Raw genomic sequence first — 23532 nt, 5'->3', positions numbered from 1 at the left:
GGTTCAACTTATTTTAGTTGAAGGTAATCGAGAGGGTTTTTACCAGTTTATATGAGAGTCTTTATATAATTTTTCTTGGTATTCTTCTTATATAGAATCGTAGTTCATTTGATTGAGATGATGGAGAAGGTGAGTTCAAAACAGAATCTTCGAATTGGTCATAAATCATCATGTCCAAACAAAGTTTTACAATGACATTTGGGGAAGATATATATGCATAGCGGAGATACTTAGAATTGAAGAAACTATATGCTTGGGTAGTAAGGGAGTCAGATTAATTGCTAAAAGCCTACCACTAAAGCAAGACAAATAAATAGCTACATATACTATAGTCCATTTTGAACAGAACAAAATATTAGATCCTTCCAAAAGAGTCATCTTCACTGCAAGTGTCCAGAAACGAATTGAAATAGCAATATTATTTGAATCTCTCTGGAGAAGGCTTTGAATGTCGATTTTGTGGGAAGTAATTTGGAGTTCGCATCCAAAACTAATTGACAATAGATGGAGTGGCCCAAACTCTTATAAACCCATAGACAATATCCCATTTTTCCCATATGGGATTTATATTCCCAACAGTAACCTTTCACAATTGTCTACAAACTAGGTTTCTTCACAATCGATCTTTTCAATATTGAAATAGGTCTCAAGCGTGAATCTAGATACTACTTGAATAATAATTGTTGTAGGGTAAATACTGAAATAAATCACCTTCAAATAATCTAGTCGTTGACACATATCAAGCACTAAATCCTCGGCTGTTATATAATATAAAACATTATATCCAGACAAAATATGCATGTGAAAAATGTTACATTAGTCTGGATGTGCTCCTTAAGATGCTTGATGTATTTCATACAGCCTTCAGGCTTCAGTCATCCGACGTACTCTTTTTTTTTTTTTTTTTTTTTTTTTGAAGGGACGTACTCATTTTCTTATGAGCTTGAGAATCGAGCCTTCTTGGTCCATGAATTTTTTGTTTTTTAATATGAAAGTGGTTTTGGGCCTCACCGAAGCTGGCCTTATGGGCCAAACCTGTCAAACGAAGTTAAATAGATAGCCGAAATTATCCCCATCATTTTCTTAAGAACGGATTCTTAACTCGTTGCCCAATTAGTAAGGTATTCCTATTGGATTATCGTAAGCGAAAAAATTTGGTGACTTGGATATTTTTAGGCTCTACGACATAAAACTTGCAACTTTAGGTGTATGTTCCACCAAAAGGAGACAGTCTTCAGGCCTTGTACCGGACAAACATAGTATTGGCTAATAAATTTAGTTGCAAAAGAGTCAGAAAGCACACAGTAGAATAGTATATGCTACGAGACTTATGCGAGTGTATAAAGATTCAATGGTATGTAGAAATTTGAAGATGGTAACAAGTGTTGGGTTTATATTGGGGCAGTGGAGCTGAAATGGAGACACAGTTGGCCCGCAGGCAGAGCAACTAGGTTTTGCTAGCATTTAGTGCTAAAAGGTTCTCCCACTAATGAAACATGGGTAGATTTCCACTCATTCTCTGTAGCTAGAATGCAGTAGCAATTTATTAAGTGGTGTCAGAAATTTTCGATAAGTTATAAAGATGGCTGGAGAATGACTACAAACTCATTTTAATTTGAAGTGAACAGAGGTGAGAGATAAAGAAGAGAGGATATGTTTCTTCGAAGTATGTAAAGAGAGGGGCAGGCTATAGATGCGATAGATATATGCTCCCCATCTCCTCTCTTTTTTAAGGAATAGTAAAATCTCAACTCTTCATTTTACAATTCACACCTTTTTTTTTTAGTTATAGTTCTTATAAATATACAAAACTTAAGTTACTAAACACAAAATTGAAGTACTAAAAAAATAAATAAGAAGTGTGTATTGTAAAATAAAGAGTGTAAATTTTATTCTCTCTTTTATCGTCAGCGCACAATATTATTTATGTATGAATGCATCAAAATTACAAAATAAAGGATTATTATTTTTGATGATTTTGAGAAACAATATATCCTAAGAGAAATTTAGAGGGAGCTAAATTTCACTAGCTATCTATACTATTATTAAAACCCTAAGAAAAGAGGCTTTGTTAGTTTTTTTTGGCTTTTATACCTTCAAAATATTAGATAATTTTATATATCTATCTAATTGTCAACTATAAAAAAATCAAAATTTATTTAAATAATTTTTAAAATATATATTATTTTTCAAAAATTAACCACCCACTTCTAGAGTGGTAGCCACCCACGGGTGTGAGCAGTTTCTAGTATATTTTATGTTAGCATTAAAGTTACGTTCAAGTGCGACGGTTACAAACTACAAAATATTGGATTAAGTTAGAAATTATTGAACCCACAAGGATAAAAGTTCCTCTCCTTAACTAGGGCTTACCCCTAACCATTACCGATCAGATCTTTCACGAGATCAAACCCAAACGAGATTTTACTTAACGCAATATTCCGTCGAATAAAGAGAAGAGAGAATTCTTGCACTTTTTTAGGAATCGGTTCGACCATCTTTCATCTCCGGGAAACGTCTCTCGCCAAATGTGAAGACAGTATTGACTATGTAGTCCGTTTTGATATGTTACCAACGAGCAATTGCATTATGTCGTTGTTCCCTTCGTCCATGCAATAAACATTTCCCAAATTGGCTTATGCCTTCTTTGAGATCAAAATGTTTGCGTTCCTTGATAATAAGTTAATAACGAAGTCTTTTCTTTTTTTCTTTTTTCTTTTTTGATTAAAGGGAGCAGACCTCCATTTATTCGAAGAGAGAATGTCCATATAAAGTCTCGTAAAATGTTTGAATCATTTCATAATTCGATCACTATTTTATGTCACTTTTTTTTTTGATCGAGTCAACTCAGAGTCTCAGACCATGAACGATTTTGTAATTTTTCTCTCATGTTTAGTTGCTGCGAATTTCTTTTCTTCTTAGTATAAAAAAACATGTGACTATATTTACAATATTTTTACTTTTAAGAAAAACACAATATTTCGAGTAGAAGACTTGACCCATGATATACATATGGTCTTTTTATTTTTTATTTTATTTTTTGGGAGGTGTATACATGTCATGCTACAAATTTTGATGTGACTTTCACAAAGGAGCAAATATCGTAAAGTTTCTATTTAATTAAAAAAAAAACATCGTCATACTACAAAGTTTGATGTGACTATCGCATATGAACTAATATTACATGATTCTTTTTTAATTATAAATAAATAAAAACATCGTCATATTACAAAATTTAAGTCCTTTCGGAATTCAATTACTACTTTATGTTAGTCACCACCATCTATCACACTCAAGGAATTAGAAACAACCATTTCAATCGGTCAATTCCACTTGGATGGAAATTGCATGTAAACACGTACGCATGCACCACCATAAGTCCAAGTAGCTAGACCCACCATTTCCATGATGCATATTCAAGTTTCCAGGTAATTTTCCTCCTACCGGGCAACAAGTATTTCAAAACTTGAGACTTGAAAGGTATGCACCGGTAAATTTGAATTTTTGGATCAATGTTTAATGATAACGAAGCATATGACATCTAAATGGACACTAATCCCATATATGTACGTAAAGTCAATATATAATCACAAAGTGATTAGGAAAACAATAAGACGTGTATATCAGTGGAGTTAATTGTTGAAAAAAGAAGATTAGAATTGATGTTACATATGCTAAAAACTTTAGCGACAAGAACAAACTGGACTTGACACTAATAGAGGGCTGGAGGCTTTGTCTAACTACTTCTAAGCTGGTAGATTAACCACCTAGATTAAAGTAATCAAAACAAGAAGACATGCATTTTCAGTGTTCACAGATTCATACAGTAAAAAATGGAAGTGGCAACAGCTTTTCGCATCCCAAATCCCAACAAAACATGATTTATAGTTAAAAGAGATGAAACCTAGTCAACCTACATGGGCAGTAGCCATAGATGCGAATTTGGGTAGGGGCGCTTCAAGGCTTTTGCTTTGTCGAAGGCTCGAAGCTATAGGACGACTGTATAAATTGTGCGTATAAGAGTAAGACACATCGAAATTAATATATGCAGGACTGGCATATAATGTTGTGTTCAGAATTAAAGCACAACCGTATGATCTGTTAAAAGTACTATCATGCTTGTGAAAGCATTCGGTGTGTACCCTTGAAAGGAACATTTAAATGAGCTGGAGCCTGGATTAGCCGTCCTAGCTAAGGCTAATTATATCTAGGTTTAGCATGTGTAGCTAGCTAGGGTTCATGGAGTGCTTGGCTAGCTAGGGCTAGGGCCTCGATCGAACGACCCTTCCATGCATCTCCAGATGCCATTTAGATACTTGTCACTCTTTCGTTGACGGTTTGAGAATTTAAAGCTAGCTCGAGAATTAATCGATAGCTATATATGGAGATCGATTAATTGATGAATGGGCTTATGGTGGTCCAGCTAAGCTAAGCTAAGCTAAGCTAGGCAAGCTTCACAGTAATGTTGCAGCCTTATTGTAACAGAGACTTGAGAGAGCAACAGTAATTGAGCATCATGGGAAATGGTGAGCAATTGTCCTCTCCTTCTCCATAGCAATCACGAGTATGCAATAGGGTCAAAACCCCAAAATTCATGTTGATTTAGTGATCACTGTCATGCATGTAACAGAAGTGTAGCACTCATATATATATATATATATATATGGACTTCTGCGCTACAAAAATTGATGTTGCTTGTCGCCTAGCTTGATATGGAGAAAGCTTCACTTTTGATCCAATTAAGAAAGAAAAGCTTCAATTTTTTTTTCTTTTTCTTATTAAGTAAAGTTGTTGATTTCATTCATAAACTATGAAGAACTTAATGCACGAAGCCTTTTCTGTGAATTTTGGTCCATCTGCATCCAGGCATATTTTTGGCGCATGAGCAACACGCACGCTACTAATCTAACTAATCCACCTGCACTTTTGTCCACAATAGAATTTTCGCTTGACACATACACCAATATCAACTCTCAAATACAAAAACTTTCCTAATTGCAATAGTTACCGGAATCAACATATGTAAGAAAACAACTCGCTGAGCATTATTTTTGCAAATACATGCAGAAAAACTACTCACATTTATTTCAAAATGGCGTCATAATTGACATGGTCAGAAACTGGAAAATCCACCCAAAAAAAACAGACCTTCTCTATATCATAACATAAATGTGCTAATTAGGTCTTGCCTCTAGTTGTTAGCGTTCTATCTTAGTAATTATTAAATATATCCTAGATCAATATTATTCCTTGGTTATTAATATCTTCCTGTCTATTGGCTGTTGATGTAGTGGCTATTAATTTCAAAGGAACTCCATGTATAAATGACGCTACTTTTAAAAATGATAACATTTAATTGTATATTACCCAGCAAAATTGAATCACAGGCTGGCCTGTTTGCAGAGCTAGGTGTGCAGCTATATACATATGTTGGTGTTCCAATTTCATGATAATTAGTAAGACGCAATTCTAGTAAATATTCTCTTTCTTTGCGTGAGAGCTAATATGCATGCAGCTTGAGCTTGCCAAGGCCAAAGCGCTAATATAATTTTTTTTTTTTTTGACGACAGCTAATATAAATTATTTGGATCCATGCTTTTGGCTTTGCCAGAACTCCAGAAGCCAATTCCACAAAAGCCTAAGCAGACAGTAAAAACAAATAAAGTGCTTACAAGTTACAACAGAGAAGACTTAATCTCTAATCACTATCTCCTGGTATTTGCAAAGAAACACGTAACTACTCTTATTTAGCTATGTGTATTTTCTATTGAACATTGCCAGTTGTGATTAATTGTAGCGTAAATAACACAGCTTCTTCAAAAAAGAAAATTTTCAATCCACAGCTCTAAGATAAGATAAGACACACGTATTATTTTAATACATTAATATAATTCAAATGAATAAAAATAAAAGTTATAGTCTCAAATTTTTTTCTTATTAATTAAATCTGACACAGAGTCGGACCTGACATGAGGCTCGTGAGTCTGCTGTCTCAGGTCCAGTGTCTTGTCAGGCCTAATTTTTTTTTTTTGGGTATCTAAAACAATAATTAAGTAAATAAAATATATGTTTTTTTTACCAAATAATAAATTGGTTTAGTTGCAAGTAGGTTCGAATCCCTTTCAGTTGTGTATTTATTTTTCTTTTTAATTTTTTTTAAATATATATTTTTTATTTTTTATAAAAAAATATAGGCCTATTTTTATTTTTCTACCTCAACCCTCAAAATCTCCAGTTCGGGCTGTGACACTTATTGCGACGAGATGTTAGTCACCAAAAACACTTATAACAACGAGATGTTTGTCATGAAAAACACCTATACCAACAAAATTTAGTCACCGAAAATGCTTGTACCAATGAAATTTCGTTGGCTTATGCTGACAACAAATGTGTTGGCAAAGATGTTATCATATTGAATTTCGCAAACACCTTTATGGAAAAATATTTTGTCAACAAAGATGTTGTCCTATAAACTTTTAAAAATTTGTGAGACATGCGCAAATCTCATTTACTACCGAACACAAGGCGGCAAAGATTCTGCCATATAAATTTTTCTCAGTTTGTAAGAAGATGATTAAATACTTTTTACTGATGAACAATATATATATCAACACTAATTTTTTATGATCATTCAATTTTTATCGAAAACCATTTAGTCAAGTAAATGGGAACTAAATGGTGGAATTCAAATAACTATTAAGGCCGTTTTAATTCCACAGCAAGCCTGGTTTTAGTACTTTGTCGGGGTAAAAGAGAAGAACTTCAAAACACCGATGTGCATTTGCACCAATATAAATTGACAGCTGGATAACATCAAGTGAAATTTTTTGTCTTAGAAAAAATATTAACTACAAATAACAAGAGTTAAAGTCACCTTATAAGTGCGAATCACTTGCACAATCGTTGCATATATCATTTTTCATTTGATCATTAGACCAAAAGTGGGAAAGGTGCGCATTTTTCTATATTACGCACATCTATCTCTTACTAATCCCATCAAAACGTGTAGGCTCAAAATCTCAAATCTAGATATTTTGTCACATAATCAATCGAAGCTAGTTGTCATGCATCTAGGCGAATTACCAAGCAGTAAGCACGCGGAAATGCTTCATCACAAAAAAGCCAGGGTTTTTATTAATTTTTTTTTTTTGAGAAGGAAAAGGAAAATGGATTAAAGCTTAAAACCTCTTAAAACACCATTGCCCCAATTGTTAAAAGCAAAAATAGCAGATTAAAAAAAAAAAAAAAAGCCAGGGGTTGTATGTATGGAAACACAAAATTTCCTAATTAGCAAAGGGTAGTGTTCATAGGAATGACCGAATGAGTAGAGCAGACGGAATCTGCCAAAGATGAATTATGAGGACAGCCTATTGAATCCTACTAATTTAAAGGTTGCTAGCTATTAATAAATTGAACAGAAAGGTTTGTCATGAATTTGGCTGGTGAGTGAGTTTAATAGTTTGGATAACGTGGCTTAACAGACACTTCAGAAGGGATGTTTGCCAAGTCTCTAGGGTCTATCTAACAAAACTGTAAGAAATGCCATAGCCAAGCCGATATTATATTTGAACAAAAGAAATAGTGAAATACCCCTCTCAACAATGAGATTTGCTTGATTACTTGATGTAATCCTTAAAATAAATGACCGTTCCGTCATCCGAGCTTCTATCATTTCCAAAATGCAAGTCATAGAAAAATAATACAATGCATTCTTACTTGTAATTAGTAGAAAGAATTTCAAAATTATGACTTATCAATGGGTAACACTAAATTTCTTGAAGATGATTTCGCAAATAAAGTTATATGTAGACGCACTTGTATTTTGGAATTAGCAGCCGGACGATTGCTAAATCCTGATAAAGTAATTTGGAGTTCACATCCAAGACCAATTGACAATGTATGGAGTGACCCAAACCTTTATAAAATTATAGGCAAAGTCCCATTTTTCCAATGTGGGATGTGTATATTCTCAACATACCCCCGCACGTGTGACGAATTTTCAAGTCATACATGTGGACAACTTTGGGTGACGTGGAGCTCGTGTGGCCATGAGGCATTCACACGTGAGTAACTTGGCTCTGATATATACCATAATAAAGTAATCTGGGGTTCACATCCAAAACTAATTGGCAATGGATGGAGTGGCCCAAACCCTTATAAACTCATAGGCAATGTCTCATTTTTCCCATGTGGGATGTGTATATTCTCAACAAATCCACGGTGGTGTTAGTGTCAGAATATGATCGCTGATCTTGAAGGCACAATACTAAATAGAATTCAAATGGGAGTACTTTGTTTTGTGCTCGCACTCCGGTATGCACTTATCTCTATCACACTAGACGTAAGGCTATATAAATGAGCACTTTCTTTTTTAATCAACAGAAATTGATATTTACCAACCTCAACTACTTCAAAATTAAGGGTTCAAAAATACACACACGTGTGTGTGTATACATACATAGGAGCCTTCCACTAGGTGATTTAGTTTTTTTGGTCATTTAAAGAAATTTCTTGTGAGACCTACTTTTTTTTTTTATCACATTTCGACATCTCGACCGTTCAGTTTTTAGGTTTCAATGTATAGATCATTTCTGCAAATTTTCAATCAAATTGATGATGATTAAGACATTCATAATTGTGATTCATCTTTTTAAACATGGATGCTTTAAGTTGGACGTATTCGGTTTGTTCATTGATTTATTAGAGTTCGGTATCTTAACGATCATCAATTTGGCTGAAAATTTACAAAAGTGATATACTCATAGAGACCTAAAAATTGAACATTCGAGATGCCAATATGTGATCGAAACGTGGTTTCCACAAGCGATCTTTAAAATGACAAAAGAAAAAAGATCCCTCACAAGAAACTAGAAATGCCATATATATATTGAACGTTCGAGATACCGATATATGGTCGAAAAGTGAGTCCCACAAGCAAATCCTTAAAAATGGTTTTAAGCAAAAAATAAAGGTGAACTAGAATGGATGGCAACCGAGATCGAACAGCAACTTGATCGCGAAAAAGAAAAAATCGATCGGTTTGATGCAAATTTGACGCTCAGTGTCAGAATACTAAGTATTATACCTTTCTGAGAAAGGAATGGCGCCAGAAGTCAAACATGTTGCTTTGCCACTATGTATGAGATTTTTCAGGCTTTCGACGTCGTTCGGGTCCTGCAATATACTATTTTTCCAACAATTTAAGTATTCTAATTCGATTTGGCTTTGCTTTATTTTAATCCCTAGGTTTTTAGGATTGATAATTAGTTGCCCTATGATTTCTTTTCTTCTATATAAGCACTTTAAACGGTTGCAGACTCTACCTTTCATACTTTTATCAATCAAATTAAGAGTTTTCTCTTATTTTCTGGTGGAATCTCAAGTTTATTGCTTGTAAACCCAGATTACTTCCGACTGAATCAAAGTGCATCACTCACTGTAGAGGCCTTGTCTTGGAATTGGTTGAATAGCATAATCTATTTTCCTATTCTTTCTTTTTTTCTTCTTCTTTTTTTTGAACTTGCTTTTTTATCCATGATGGTATTATTGTCGAGAGACTGTCTTTCGTAAGGCAATTAGACCACTAAATTCGTTTAGTCTTCTATAATTTTGAGACGTACATGTCACATAATATGATCGCCTTAATCTAGACTTTTATACTACATGTAATATATAATTTGAACGATTCTTATATGAGATTATGGCCCTCATAGATGCTACTTTGTGTGGTTAGTACTCTTATTTTTATAAAACTACGGTAGAGTATTTTCAAACAAAAAATAGAAGACTTATATACTAGATACATACACGAAGCAGTACTATTGTAAATGACTATTTGAAGCATCCAGGTGTACTCCGAAATAAAGTGGAGAAATTCTTAGGTGGGGGTTTCCCCACCACGTGGCTTTAGGGCCACTCAATCAGAAGAAATAAAAATTTTCATTTTTTCTGAAATTGCCCCTGCTCCCTAAAGTGCAATACCTAAAACACCCCTGCTGAACAGTGATTGGTCCTCCCTATCACTTGTCCGTGCGGGTGCCCTACGCAAGATTCTCTCGTCGAACTAAATAAGGCCGCTCTAACCAAATGTAACACGATGCATACAAAGCAAATCTTCATGGAAGTGGTGATCAGTTCATGACTTTCATAAATGGAATAGCTTGTAACAAGCAGGCTTTTTATCAACAAGCAAAAGGCATACACGTGAGATACCCATATGTGATATATTCATCTATACTATTATTAAGAGAAGAAGGTTTGTTAGCCAAAATAAAAAATTTTGACAGAAATGACCTTAAGAGATTAAAATATTTTGAGAATTAATTAAATCATAAGGGCTATTATGACAATTACAAATTATATCTTTATTAATAAAAATAAACAAAATAAATTTCACAACCCACTTTTTTCTCCAACTAACTTTTCTCTGCAATAACCGTTTTCTTCCATTATCTTTTCTTTTTTATTTTCTGAAGAAAAAAAAATTACTTGCCCAGCAAGAATATAATAATAATAATATAATAATATAATAATATTATTAAAAGAAGATATTTTGTTAGCTAAAATTAAATTTTTGAAAGACTTGATGCTGAAATATTAAAAAAAATTTAGAATAAAAATTAAATCACAAGAATGAATATAACAATTATAAAATAGATTTTTATTAAAAAAAGTATAAATAAATAAAAATATCAAACAATCCCCACTTTTCTCTCACACTATTTTATCTCTGCAATAACTGTTTTATTTTATTTTATTAATTTTTTAAAATAAAAAACTATTATACATGCAATGCAGAACATGTATGAAAAAAACTAATATATATATATATATGTGTGTAACCGTTGTTCTTTTTTTCTTTTCGTATTATTAATTTTCATTAAAACAAAAAACTAAATATTAATTTGTTCATTTTATTTCATTGATCAAATGATTAAAGAGGGCAGAGAATCTGTACCATGCAAGTTGAGGAGCTCAGTGTAGAGAGAGAGAGAGAGAGAGAGAGAGAGCAAAACAAAAACAAGAAGATTTGCAAAGAGTCATATACACGATAGCGATCCAATCACTCTGTGACTGAAGGCATTCAGAGTTAGCCATTGATTCGTCTGGTCCACATCTCCCTCCTTCTGAACGAAAAATATACCTTCAATCTTTCTTACAGTCCTCCGCTCCCTCACACTACGCGGGAAGTCGTGGAACAACAACAACGAAACACAAACACTAAAAGCACTGAGCACAAAAGCACTGCCGCAGTAGTACAATCATGATTCCTCCTTCTCCTCCCACCCTAATCATACCACATTGTACATAATACACTCTCTCTCACACGCTAAGCTGTCAATGTGACAAATCAAAATTTTGAGCTCTTAATTATGTGATTAATGGACTGAAGCGTCGCAGTCATGGCAGTTCCACAACCACGACTTTTTTCCCTCTCTTGCTTTACTCTCTCGCGTATTACTTTTAACTAACTGGGAGCTAGCTAAGCTATGAGCCCTATTCTTTCTTTTCGACTTTCCCTGTTGGAGGTTTCGCTGCAAACATTAACCATGAATTCAAACTCCCTTGTGACTTCGTTAGTGTGAACAATATAACAACCAAAAACCCAAGCTAGTTTTTCTGGTTCATGTCTTAACTTTCTCTTTAGCTTTCGAGTCTTAAATTTCTTCTGGGCCCATTTTGAGAGAGTATGGGTGAAACCAAAGGAGATAACCCCAATAAGCAGCAACAACAACCACAACAAATTTCAGCCTCTCCAAATGACCCCCTTGAAGAAGCATCTCCATTAACCGTAGTTGTGACCGGAGCTACTGCTCCCTTTAACATTCCGGCTCCATTATATGTTCCAATCAGTGGTGCAACATCTTCTTCATTACCCTTTGATCAACAACAATTTGAGGCGGTGAATCCGAAGAGACCTAGATACACCAGTACCGGCCAATGGAAGCTTCTACCATCTCCGTCTTCCCAACAGAAACATACTCCTACCCAAACCCCGTCCCCGAACCCCAAAACCCATCCCCAATCACACACTACTACCGGAGCTTCTTCCTCGGATACAGCCTCATCCCCACCTCACTCTCCTCTCCCGTCTCTCTCCGCAACCTCAGGCCAAGACACAACCAAAACAGAAGGAGAAGAACAAAACCCATCTCTTCACCGCAGTCAATTCCGAAGAGGCAAGTATGTCAGCCCGGTTTGGAAGCCCCACGAGATGTTGTGGCTAGCCAAGGCTTGGAGGGCTATTTATCAAAGCCAAGGCTCAGACGGGTCCGGTTCATCTTCAAGAACGGAACACCACTCAGATATCACTGGTCAACCCACCAGAGCCAAAACAAGGGCTGATAAGGACAAGGAAGTAGCCGAGTTTCTTCAGAAGAATGGGATCAACCGAGACGCGAAAACAGCCGGTACAAAATGGGATAACATGCTGGGTGAGTTTAGAAAAGTCTATGAGTGGGAAAGAGGAGCTGAGAGAGAACAAATTGGGAACAAGAGTTATTTTAGGCTTTCTCCTTACGAGAGGAAGCTTCACAGATTGCCTGCTTCTTTTGATGAAGAGGTATTTGATGAGCTCGCACAGTTTATGGGGTCCAGAATGAGGACTCCTCCGATCAGCAGAACCAGTGATAGCACACGGACTCAATCTCTTTATGTCACCACAAGTACTATTTTGCCGCCACCACCTTCTTTCAGAGACGACGACCTCCCTCTCTCAGGTATTTCATCAAACAATTAGAGAACATATGTATGTATATGTTTGCACGTAGAAAAAGAATGGGAATTTACTGTGGATGATGATATGATCTATGATATGTAGGTAGGGCAAGGCAGCTAATGATCATGAGCGGTGGTGGGGAAGTACCTTTTTACCCCAGTGGAAGATCGGGGAGCCTGTTAGGGTTTGATCATCTTCCTCCCTATCATCACCAATCTTCACTAGACTACGCTGCAGGTGTTTCTTCATCGACTTCATCTTTGACGAAGGAGCTTCGTCGAATTGGGAAGATTAGGATGACATGGGAAGAATCCGTTAGTTTGTGGGCTGAAGAAGGTGAGCACCACCGTGGGAGGGTCAAGATTCAAGGCGGCTCCAGCTTCTTGAATGCGGACGAGCTCGCTTTCTTTGATGATTCCATGGTTGCCTGCACCATGGAAGCTTTTGAAGATGGCACTCTTAGAGGTTTCTCTGTTGACCGTTTTGTTTCTGGTCAACAAGTCAAGGTCTTTGGCAGACGAAAGCCATCCACCCCAGGTATGAAAACGACGACGTCCTGCTCTTTCATGTTCCCATGTTACAAATTTAATCTTTGTAGTTCTGACGTTGTATTGTTAGTTAAGGTCAAAACTTTTACTCTCATATTCAGATATTCTTATTTGACAATCAAATCTTGGTTAGTTCAACACCTGACATTGCGTTAATTAATGTCAAGGCTTCACAGAGAAGACCCTTCCCTTTGCCGAATCCTCTATAAGATGTGAGTCTTTTCAGAATTGGGAACTTGATTATAACTAGGGTTATTTTATGTTTAAAACGTGCATATAATTAATTACGACCTGGTTTAATCTTTGCAGCAATGCCTCCATGGGAATTTCAAGACCCAAGTGAGTACTACATTACTTGTCTTCGAGTTCCACCCCCATCGCTTCCACGCTTATCCGAGCTTTCAAGCTACTTACTACAGCCACCGCCCGAGGAGCTCCGATTTCCACTCCGAAAAGACGTTTACCGGGACTTGCCACAGGGGAGAGAGACTTTCTTCACTGCATCAAATGATTCGCTGGATTGTAGAGCCATCACGTACGATATTGTAAGCCCCATTATTCGAAGCAACTATGGTCTTAGTGCTGCCACCAGTAGAGACTCCTTCATTGGCCTTTGGGATGACTGCATCAATAGGTTCGTGTCCAAGTTTTCTTGCGTCGACATGGTCTTCATTCGAAAGGCTACTTCTTCAATATCAATAACTGAAGCTTTGCAAGATCAATGGCCAAATGTGACAGGGTTCGTGAAAAACTATTGTTTGTGGAGAGGGGAGGAGATTGATCAAGTAAGAGACAGTCACATTCATCCTTCCAAATCATTAGCGGAGAAACTTCAATGGACATATAATGATCTTCCTTACATTTTCGGGTACTACTCTATAGGTAATATGGTCACATTTTGTGCGTTAAGTAAAGGAGGACAAGATCGAATTATTGAGACTAATTTACACACGATTGATCTATCTTTGCCATCGGATAGACTCAAAGCCCTAGTCCTTTGTTACAGAGTTGCTGGGTTATTGCCATTGCTAGCCGATAGATGCTTCAACATAAACAGTGGGACTACTAGTACTAGCAATGGGGCCGCTGCAAGTTACAAGTTTATGTTCGGTCCTTATAGTGATTTTGAGAGGGTTGATTTGGGTAATGGAAATATTGTTGAGTTGACCCCAAATACAGTGACCAGATTTTTCTCCAACCAAAGGAAGTGGTTAGCGGTAAAAGAAATCTACGACTTCCTTGATCACAGAATACCCCATGCAGAGTACATTCACAGGTCCTCGGAGAAAGACTTGGCCTTGGTTTTCAAGCCAAGAGGGTGCAAGTTCAAGCCAAGAAACTGCGACGAGCTCGTGGAGGCGCTCAAGTACGTGACCAAAGCTCTGGTGGCGCTACACGACTTGTCGTTCATGCACAGGGACATATGCTGGGACAAGGTGATGAGGAGCACGGAGAGAGACAACGAGTGGCTCCTTTGTGGGTTCGACGAGGCGGTTGGGGCACCACAGTTGAATCCGTACCAGGTTGCTGCGGCGGAGCGTGGCGAACACGCACCGGAGCTGGAGAGGGCGTTGCATGGGGTGAAAGTGGACGTGTGGGGTGTGGGTCATCTGGTGAGGACTTGTGGGTTGGCAGGTGTGCCGAAGATGCTGAGGGAGCTCCAGAATCGGTGTTTGGACCAAAACCCAGAGCTTAGGCCAACTGCAGCCGACTGCTACCACCACCTGCTTCAGCTGCAGTCGTCACTGTCAGTTGTCACCGCTATGATGTGACTACTGGGTTTTTACAGTTTTACAGGATTGGGTTGCATGCTATCACATGGCTCTCTATAAATGGCCACCCTTTATTTCTTTCTTGTTTGGGTTTTGTTTTTGTTGGTTTGCTAATTTGATACCTTAAAATGAAAATGAGAGGGGAGGATTTGTTGTCAAAGGGATTTATTGGTTTATGGGGAGAAGAATAGGCGGCGGCTACTGCAGGCTGGTTAAAAGTGACTACTGCTCTCAAATCAAAGTCAGGCAGAGAGAGTTCGGAAAATTTGAAAGCTTAGATGTCGGTTTTGATTGGAGCATACGTCTCTCTGCAAGTGTGCTTAGGGCAGTAGGGGATGGGTGGGTTTGACAAGGACAAGGGGTTTTAAAGTCTTTTTAGCCCTGGATTGCAGAATCTTAATTCACATTTCCTTTTTCTCTATATGATTTTTGGCTGCAATTTTTTAGTCTAATTTGTTGCCTGTTTCAATGACATTCAGTTTTTTTTTTTTTTAATGAAGGCATAGCCAATATATTGATATATTTCTGCCGTCATTCTTTAGACAGATAAGAAGTTGTGGTGGTATTACGATGATATATAGGGATAGTTCACTCATTATACAATCAGTGCTCACTTAGAAAAAACGAGTCTATCCGCTATAACACAACACATAGCAAAATAGGCACAAAAAAAACTAAAAATAGTGCATAGCTCTCTAATATAGTAGGGAATCGTTAGAAAGAAAAAACTCTATCTAAATAGCAGCCCCTGCCCAAATGGCCCAACGGACAGCCCAGACCCAATGAAGCCCAACAACAAACCCAACTACCCCTGCCTCAAACCCTTCGTGCAGCTCTGTCAGGAACACCAGACTACATTCGCCGTCACTATTGTTAGAACAAGGCGCCCCACCGTCCACCACCTTGACACCACCAAACAGAGGAGCTCCACTTCTAAGGGCCTGGAAAAGCCTCGCCCACGCGCATCTGACAACAAATTGAAAACCAACACACAGGACTATACTTGCCACAAAGCAGCAAAAACAGATTCAAGCCGGAACACCACTGTCAGGCCTCCGAGCATAGCCATCATGGGAACCTTGCAATCACCCGTCCGACAACAGCCATAGGACAGCAGCGCGACCAAAGGTCAACATTGTTGCCTGCCACCACCGGACGAATCTGGATTGGGAACAGTGGAAGTCGACTAGGTATAGAAAGGGAGAGCCTTATCATGCTCATATTGAGTTTAAGTAGGGTGTGTAAGTTGGCCATAATAGAGTAGGGTGAAGATATGTGATACTGTTGTAAATATTATTTCTTATGTGGCTGTCCACGTTATTAGTTAGGGACCAACATGTAATATATCAATAATTTAAACACTTATCATGTAAACCCTACCTCTATATACGGGAGGCCTCTAAGACTGAATAATACACTTCTCTATTTTCCCCTCATATCTTTTTATACGTTTCTTACTCTCTACAAAGCATGAACATAGATTTTGGATGCTCTCAACTTATGAAGAATGGAGAAGAAATATGTCTTGCTGATAGTGCCACTACACATACGATCCTTCGCGATCGGATTTATTTCTCCACTTTAACGCCTTCTAAAGCCAATGTGACTACTATCTCAGGTCCCACAGATCTGATTGAAGGCTTCGGAAGAGCCCACATTAGGCTACCCAATGGAACTCAATTGTCCATTCAAGAGGCTTTATATTCTTCGAGATCTAGAAGAAATCTCAATTGTCCAGTTTTAGAGATATCCGTTTAAGTGGATACCACATTGAAATCACGAATGATAATCATGTGGAATATCTTTGCATTACATCCAATAAAAACTGCCAAAAGCATATATTGGAAAAATTGGTTGCCCTATCATCTGGGTTGTATTACACAACCATTCAACCAATTGAGGCATACCATGTTGTGAACCAGCAGTTCAAAAATCAACATACATTTATGCTTTGGCATGACCGTTTGGGTCACCCTGGATCCACCATGATGCGTAGGATCATTACAAATTCCAATGGACATCCATTGATGACTAAACATATTGTTTTGCCAAGCAACCCTTGCAAAGCCTGCTCACAAGGGAAATTGGTGGTTAAACCATCTTATGCAAAGATAGATATCGAATCCCCATCTTTTCTACAAAGAATTCAAGGGGACATTTGTGGACCTATTGACCCATCTTGTGGACCATTTCGATATTTTATGGTCCTAGTTGATGCCTCTACAAGATGGTCACATGTTTGCCTCTTGTCTACCCGTAATGTGGCATTTGCCAAACTACTTGCTTAGATAATTAAATTACGAGCTCAATTCCCGGACTACTCTATCAAGTCCATTCGTTTAGACAATGCTAGTGAATTTACATCTCAAACGTTTGATGATTATTGCATGTCTATGGGAATTGAAATTGAACATTCGGTTCCTCATGTTCATACACAAAATGGTTTGGCAGAAGCTCTTATTAAGAGACTTCAAATAATAGCTCGCACTTTGCTAATGAAAACAAAGATGCCAGTTTCTGCATGGGGACATGCAATTTTGCATGCAGCAACTTTAATTCGGTTGAGGCCCATAGCCAACCATCAATATTCCCCATTACAACTTGTTTCTGGGAGCCAGCCCAATATCTCCCATCTTCGAACATTTGGTTGTGCTGTTTATGTGCCTATTGCACCGCCACAACGAACAAAAATGGGCCCTCAACGTCGATTGGGAATCTACATGGGTTTTGATTCACCATCCAATATTCGGTATTTAGAACCCATGACCGGTGATATCTTCACCGCACGGTTTGTAGATTGCCATTTTGATGAGACAATATTCCCGCCATTAGGGGGAGATAAGACTGTTCCAAATGAACATCGTGAATTAATGTGGACTGTACCCACTATATCTCATCTTGACCCTCGTACTAAAGAAAGTGAAATTGAAGTACGAAGGATTCTGCACCTTCAAAATATTGCTAACACAATGCCTGATGCATTTACTGACACAGCAAAAGTGACAAGATCACATATCCCAGCAATAAATGCACCGGCAAGAATTAATGTCCAAATTGGACAAAATAATGTGGCGGCCAATGAGCCATCTGTTGCACGCCTAAAGCGTGGGAGACCTGTTGGTTCAAAAGATTCAGTTCCTAGAAAGAGGAAAACAAAGGCACATCTGAATCCTAATGAAATCGCCCTTGAAGAGAATATTGGGCAAGACATTAATGTCCGATCCACAATTCATGATTCTGTGACTACAGAAGAGGAAAATGACATCGGTGAGACATCAGCCCATGAAGAGGCTCAGGTACCTGAAAATAAGGAAATTTCCGTAAACTACGTGTACACCAATGAGTTGTGGGATCGTAGAGATATGATCATAGACAATATATTCTCATTCGCAGTAGCTACTGAAATAATAAAAGGCGATGACACTGAACCTCGCTCTGTTAATGAATGTAGACAGAGACATGACTGGCTCAAATGGAAAGATGCAATCCAAACTGAATTAAATTCTCTAGAAAAACGCAGTGTTTTCGGACCTGTTGTCCAAACACCACCCAATGTCAAACCGGTTGGATATAAATGGGTATTTGTGAGAAAGCGTAATGAGAAAAATGAGATTGCAAGATATAAGGCGCGACTTGTTGCGCAAGGTTTTTCACAAAGGCCTGGGATAGATTATGAGGAAACATATTCTCCTGTAATGGATGCTATCATATTTCGCTATCTAATAAGTTTAGTAGTTTTAGAAAAACTTGATATGCGTCTTATGGATGTTGTTACTGCATACCTATACGGTGAGTTAGATACTGATAACTACATGAAAGTCCCAGAAGGACTTAGGTTGCCTGAAGCAACTACAAAGACACGCAATATGTACTCAATCAAACTGAGACGATCCTTATATGGATTGAAGCAATCTGGACGAATGTGGTACAACCGCCTCAGTGAGTATCTACTTAAGGAAGGATATGTCAATGATCCTATATGTCCTTGCTTGTTCATTAAGAAATCAAATTCTGGTTTTGCAATAGTCGCAGTTTATGTCGATGACATGAATCTGATTGGAAGTTCTTCAGAACTTGGAAAAACTGCTGAATATTTAAAGAAAGAATTTGAAATGAAAGACCTTGGAAAAACAAGGTATTGCCTTGGGCTGCAAATTGAGCATTTGGATAGTGGGATTCTTGTCCATCAATCTGCTTATACAGAAAAAATTCTGAAGAGATTTGGTATGGAAAAGGCTCACCCATTGAGTACCCCAATGGTTGTTCGGAGTCTTGACACTATGAAAGATCCATTTCGTCCAAGACAAGATGACGAAATTATCTTTGGTCCAGAAGTACCATATCTTAGTGCTATTGGTGCCCTTCTTTATTTGGCGCAATGTACAAGACCAGACATTGCATTTGCAGTTAGCGTATTGGCAAGATATAGCTCTACTCCAACATCACGCCATTGGAAGGGCGTAAAAGACATTTTATGCTACCTTCATGGTACAACAGATATGGGTTTATTCTATACAAATAAATCTGTTGATAATTCCACGATTGTTGGATATGCTTATGCAGGATATCTCTCTGATCCGCATAGAGGTCGCTCTCAAACAAGATATGTTTTTACTTGTGGAGACACAGCGATTTCATGGCGATCATCTAAGCAAACACTCGTGGAAACTTCCTCTAATCATTCAGAAATAATTGCTTTATATGAGGCTGGCCGAGAATGTTTTTGGTTAAGATCCATGAATCGCCACATTGGAAGCACCTGTGATTTACCTTCAGTTGTTAGGATAAGATATACGGTCATGATCCAATATCAAAAGATATTTACGTTTCAATCACTATTAGGTTAGGTAGGCTGCAATCACAATATGCATGTACTCAAGCTTATCTTGACACGTGGTGATCATGTAGCGGTTCTGTTGCTAATTGTACTAATTGTGCTAATTAGGTTCGTGCTCATTAGACTACTATACATACCTAACCCAATTACTTGTATTCATTCTGTTAAGTCACATCAAATATACAAAGAGTTTCTATTCTTTCTCTCTCTCTTTTCCTCTCAATTCTTCTAGCTTTCTTCAAGCTTTCATGGTATCCAGAGCCTTGGTGGTCTTGGTGTGCTGGTCTTCGTTAAGCTGTGGTTTCTAGTTCTTGGTGCTGGTTCTTGGTTCTTCGGTTCAGTTTCTCGCTTCGATTCGATTCGATTGCAGCTAAGTTCTTCTGGTTCAGTTCTTCGCTTTCCATTTCGGGTTGATATTGTGGTTTCTTGGTTTTCTTAGCTTGATACTGCTTGTTTTCGTTGCCTTCTTGCTCTTGTGGTTGCTCGATTTCATTTGCTTTCCTAGATCTGCTACTCTGAAACCCTAGATCTACTACTCTGCGATCCTAGATCTACTACTCTGCGATCTACTTGTTTGTTCTACCTCTCATCTTTTTCCCTGGAATCCTAGATCTGTTCTCTCAATATCATCCATGGCTGTTACTCAGACTACAGTTTACTTGCCTACTATTCTTTTAGATGAATTGAACTATCCTACTTGGCTATTTCGCCTTGAATCATTTCTGAGGGGTCAAAATTTGTTTGGCTTTGTGGATGGCTCTCATCCTTGTCCTCCTTAGTATACTATCTCTGATGATGGCTCTAAGTCTATTAATAGTGCGTATGTAGCATGGAAAACTCAGGATCAGAGTATTGTTAACATGCTTGGTCAAACCTTGAGTCCTGTAGCTATGTCTTGTGCTGTGGGTAGTCGATCTTCTCAGGAAATGTGGTCTAACCTCCGCCTTAAGTTTGCAGCTCCTAATAGGCAAAATATCCTTCAGCTTAAGTCTAATCTTCAGGGCATGAGGAAAGGTTCTGATAGTATTGAGACCTACTTGGACAAAATCAAATCTGCAAGGGATGCTTTAGAGACTGTGGGTGTGTTCTTGGATGATGAGGATATTGTGGTCACTGTTTTGAGAGGGTTACCAGCTGAGTTTGCAGCTATCAAAACAGTGATCAGGGCTCAGTTTGTGAGTTGTTCTATGGGAGAATTAAAAACACTTCTCAAGGCTGCTGAAATTGATATTAAGAATGAATCCCAACCTGTGTCCCTCACTGCAATGGTTGCTCAAAGCTCTCATCCCACTTTGTCACCATCACCACCTCCTACTCCCATTTCTTCACAACCTACTCCTTCATCATTTGCTCCCCCCTGTTTCAGTCCTCCATCTCAGGCTCCCACTAGTCTCATTTCACCTGTGTCCTCTTATGCAGCCTATATTCCCATACCTGCAGTGCCATATGGTTTCTCTCCCTTTCCAGCCTATTCATCTTTTGATCCAACCTTTGGTGCTAGTGCATTCTATGCTGGTAGGGGTCGTGGCAGGTTCAATGGTGGGAGATTTACCAATATTGGTGGAAGAGGGTTTAATGGTGGTCAACAATTTTCCAATAATGAGTATACCACAGGTGCTTTTACAGGTAATGCTATCCCAACTGGTACTCCTCTCTCTTGTCAGTTGTGTGGAAGAGTTGGTCATGGGGCCAGGACCTGTAGAACTCTTAATCAGTATCCAAATCTCACACAAGTTCATCAGGGTGTGTCCTCAAGTGTTGCAGGTGTAGAGTGTCAATACTGCAGAAGAAAGAATCATACTGTTGATAGATGCTATCACATTATTGGATTTCCAGGTCAACAACAGCAAGGTCCTTCCACCAATGCAGCAATGTTTGCCTCTACATCATCCCCTCAGTTCTGGCTTGCTGATTCTGGTGCCACCAATCATATGACCAGTGAAGTGCAACTTTTGAACAATATTGCTCCATATTCTGCCTCAGACACAGTCCAAGTTGGTAATGGTAAACAATTGAGTATCACACATATTGGCAATGCTGTGCTTGGCCTACTTAAACTAGACAATGTTCTACTTATTCCTGAACTTGCTGCTCATCTCTTATCCATCTATCAATTATGTAAACAAAATAATTGTTCTGTTTGGTTTGATGAGTTTATGTGTGTTATACAGGACAAGGTGCTGGGAAGAATACTGTACAAGGGGCTGAGTAGACAAGGGTTGTATCCCATTCCTTTTGATCTGCCACTCAAGCTTGGTTCAGCAACCTCTACTGATTTGGCCAATTCTGCTCGAAAATCAGCATTTGTTGGAAGATGTATCAAGAATAGCATTTGGCATCAGAGGTTTGGGCACCCTTCTATTGAGATAGTCAAGTCTATGTTAATTCAGTGTAATCTCCCTAGTGAGAATTCTGTTGAAATTTCTGTGTGTGAAGCCTGCTTACATGGAAAGTTTCACAAGCTGCCTTTTTCACCTTCTACTACTCGGAGTGATAAACCTTTTCAGCTTATACATTCAGATGTTTGGGGCCCTGCTCCTCATTTTTCCCTAGATGGTTTCAAGTACTTTGTAATTTTCATTGATGATTGTACTAGATACACATGGATGTTTCCCATGAAAAATAAAAATGAGGTTTTCTCATATTTTAAGACTTTGTATGCCTTTGTTCAAACTCAATTTTCTGCATCGATCAAGGTACTGCGCAGTGATGGAGGAGGGGAATACATTGGCCATGCTTTTCATTCTTTTCTAAATGAAAATGGTGTTGTTCATCAAAAGTCCTGTCCTTACACACCGGAGCAAAACGGGATTTCTGAACGCAAGAACAGGCATATCAGGGAAACTGCAGTGACCTTATTGCAGGCCGCCTCTCTTCCATCCCCATTTTGGTATCATGCTTGCGCATTTGCCACCTATCTCATCAATAGAATGCCAACATCTACCTTACAAATGTGCTCACCATTTGAGAAACTCTATCAACAAATTCCATCTGTGGAAATTCTAAGGATTTTTGGATGTGCTTGTTACCCTCTTGTGGCACCATATAGGACTGATAAGCTTCAACCAAAGACAACCAAGTGTGTGTTTATTGGTTTAGCCGCTGGTTATAAAGGATATATTTGCTACAATTTGAGAACACGTAAATACATCATTTCGAGACACGTTTTCTTTGATGAATCACATTTTCCATATGCTATGACACGGACAGGTTTGCTTCAATCTTCACCAGCAATCACAAACCATTGTCTACATGCTACTCAGTCCCATACACAGCTTCCTTCCTCGGCACCTGTCCTTCACACTACCACAACAACAACTCAAGCTTCAACAGGTCAGTCATCTCCTTCCTTTAGTTCCGTATCGATAAATATTGATGCTGTTGATTCTAGTCATTCTCCTTTACCTGATGTATCTACTCCAACTTCATCTACTATCAATAATAATGGTTTTCTTGATACTGAATCTCTACCTCTATGCTCCACCTTATCTCATCCATCTATTGATGTGTTTGATCTAAGTTCACACACTCTCATCCGGTTTGATGAACTTGAGGGTTCAGTTAATCTTAGTTCACAACCCGGTATTGGCATTTCTGTGGTTCTTGAATGCTCCCCATCTAGACCCTCTTGTCAGCTTTCTGAATGCAATATTCTTC

At 38.1% G+C, this 23532-nt stretch overlaps 2 protein-coding genes across 3 annotated transcripts; both read left to right on the top strand.

Annotated features, from left to right (window-relative positions):
• Positions 1-11542: 11542 nt before the first annotated feature.
• Positions 11543-15410, top strand: LOC112171888. Its single transcript, XM_040512915.1, has 4 exons — positions 11543-12719; positions 12821-13255; positions 13434-13478; positions 13576-15410. Exons 1-4 carry the CDS (start codon positions 11690-11692, stop codon positions 15036-15038), a joined length of 2973 nt encoding a protein of 990 aa, XP_040368849.1. The 5' UTR covers positions 11543-11689; the 3' UTR covers positions 15039-15410.
• Positions 15411-20241: 4831 nt separating this feature from the next.
• Positions 20242-22517, top strand: LOC112182074. 2 transcript variants are annotated; one of them, XM_024320504.2, is made up of 2 exons: positions 20242-21873; positions 22047-22517. In XM_024320504.2, the coding sequence occupies exons 1-2, from the start codon at positions 20736-20738 to the stop codon at positions 22085-22087; spliced, it is 1179 nt and encodes a 392-aa protein (XP_024176272.1). In that variant the 5' UTR covers positions 20242-20735; the 3' UTR covers positions 22088-22517. The 2 variants fall into 2 exon arrangements, with proteins under 2 accessions (XP_024176272.1, XP_024176271.1); XM_024320503.2 differs by having other exon boundaries at positions 20242-21879.
• The last annotated feature ends 1015 nt before the right edge of the window (positions 22518-23532 follow it).

Source organism: Rosa chinensis, chromosome 1 (assembly GCF_002994745.2).
Source record: "Rosa chinensis cultivar Old Blush chromosome 1, RchiOBHm-V2, whole genome shotgun sequence".
Lineage (NCBI taxonomy): Eukaryota > Viridiplantae > Streptophyta > Magnoliopsida > Rosales > Rosaceae > Rosa > Rosa chinensis.
The sequence above is the reverse complement of the archived record's forward strand: the minus strand, read 5'-3'. Positions and strand labels throughout refer to the sequence as shown.

Coding starts and splice junctions, on each gene's coding strand:
- LOC112171888 (XM_040512915.1), top strand. CDS start 11,690: ATGGGTGAAACCAAAGGAGATAACCCCAATAAGCAGCAACAACAACCA. Junction 13,256..13,433: donor ACGAAAGCCATCCACCCCAG/GTATGAAAACGA, acceptor ATTAATGTCAAG/GCTTCACAGAGAAGACCCTT. Junction 13,479..13,575: donor TGCCGAATCCTCTATAAGAT/GTGAGTCTTTTC, acceptor TAATCTTTGCAG/CAATGCCTCCATGGGAATTT.
- LOC112182074 (XM_024320503.2), top strand. CDS start 20,736: ATGCTTGGTCAAACCTTGAGTCCTGTAGCTATGTCTTGTGCTGTGGGT. Junction 21,880..22,046: donor CACAGTCCAAGTTGGTAATG/GTAAACAATTGA, acceptor TGTGTTATACAG/GACAAGGTGCTGGGAAGAAT.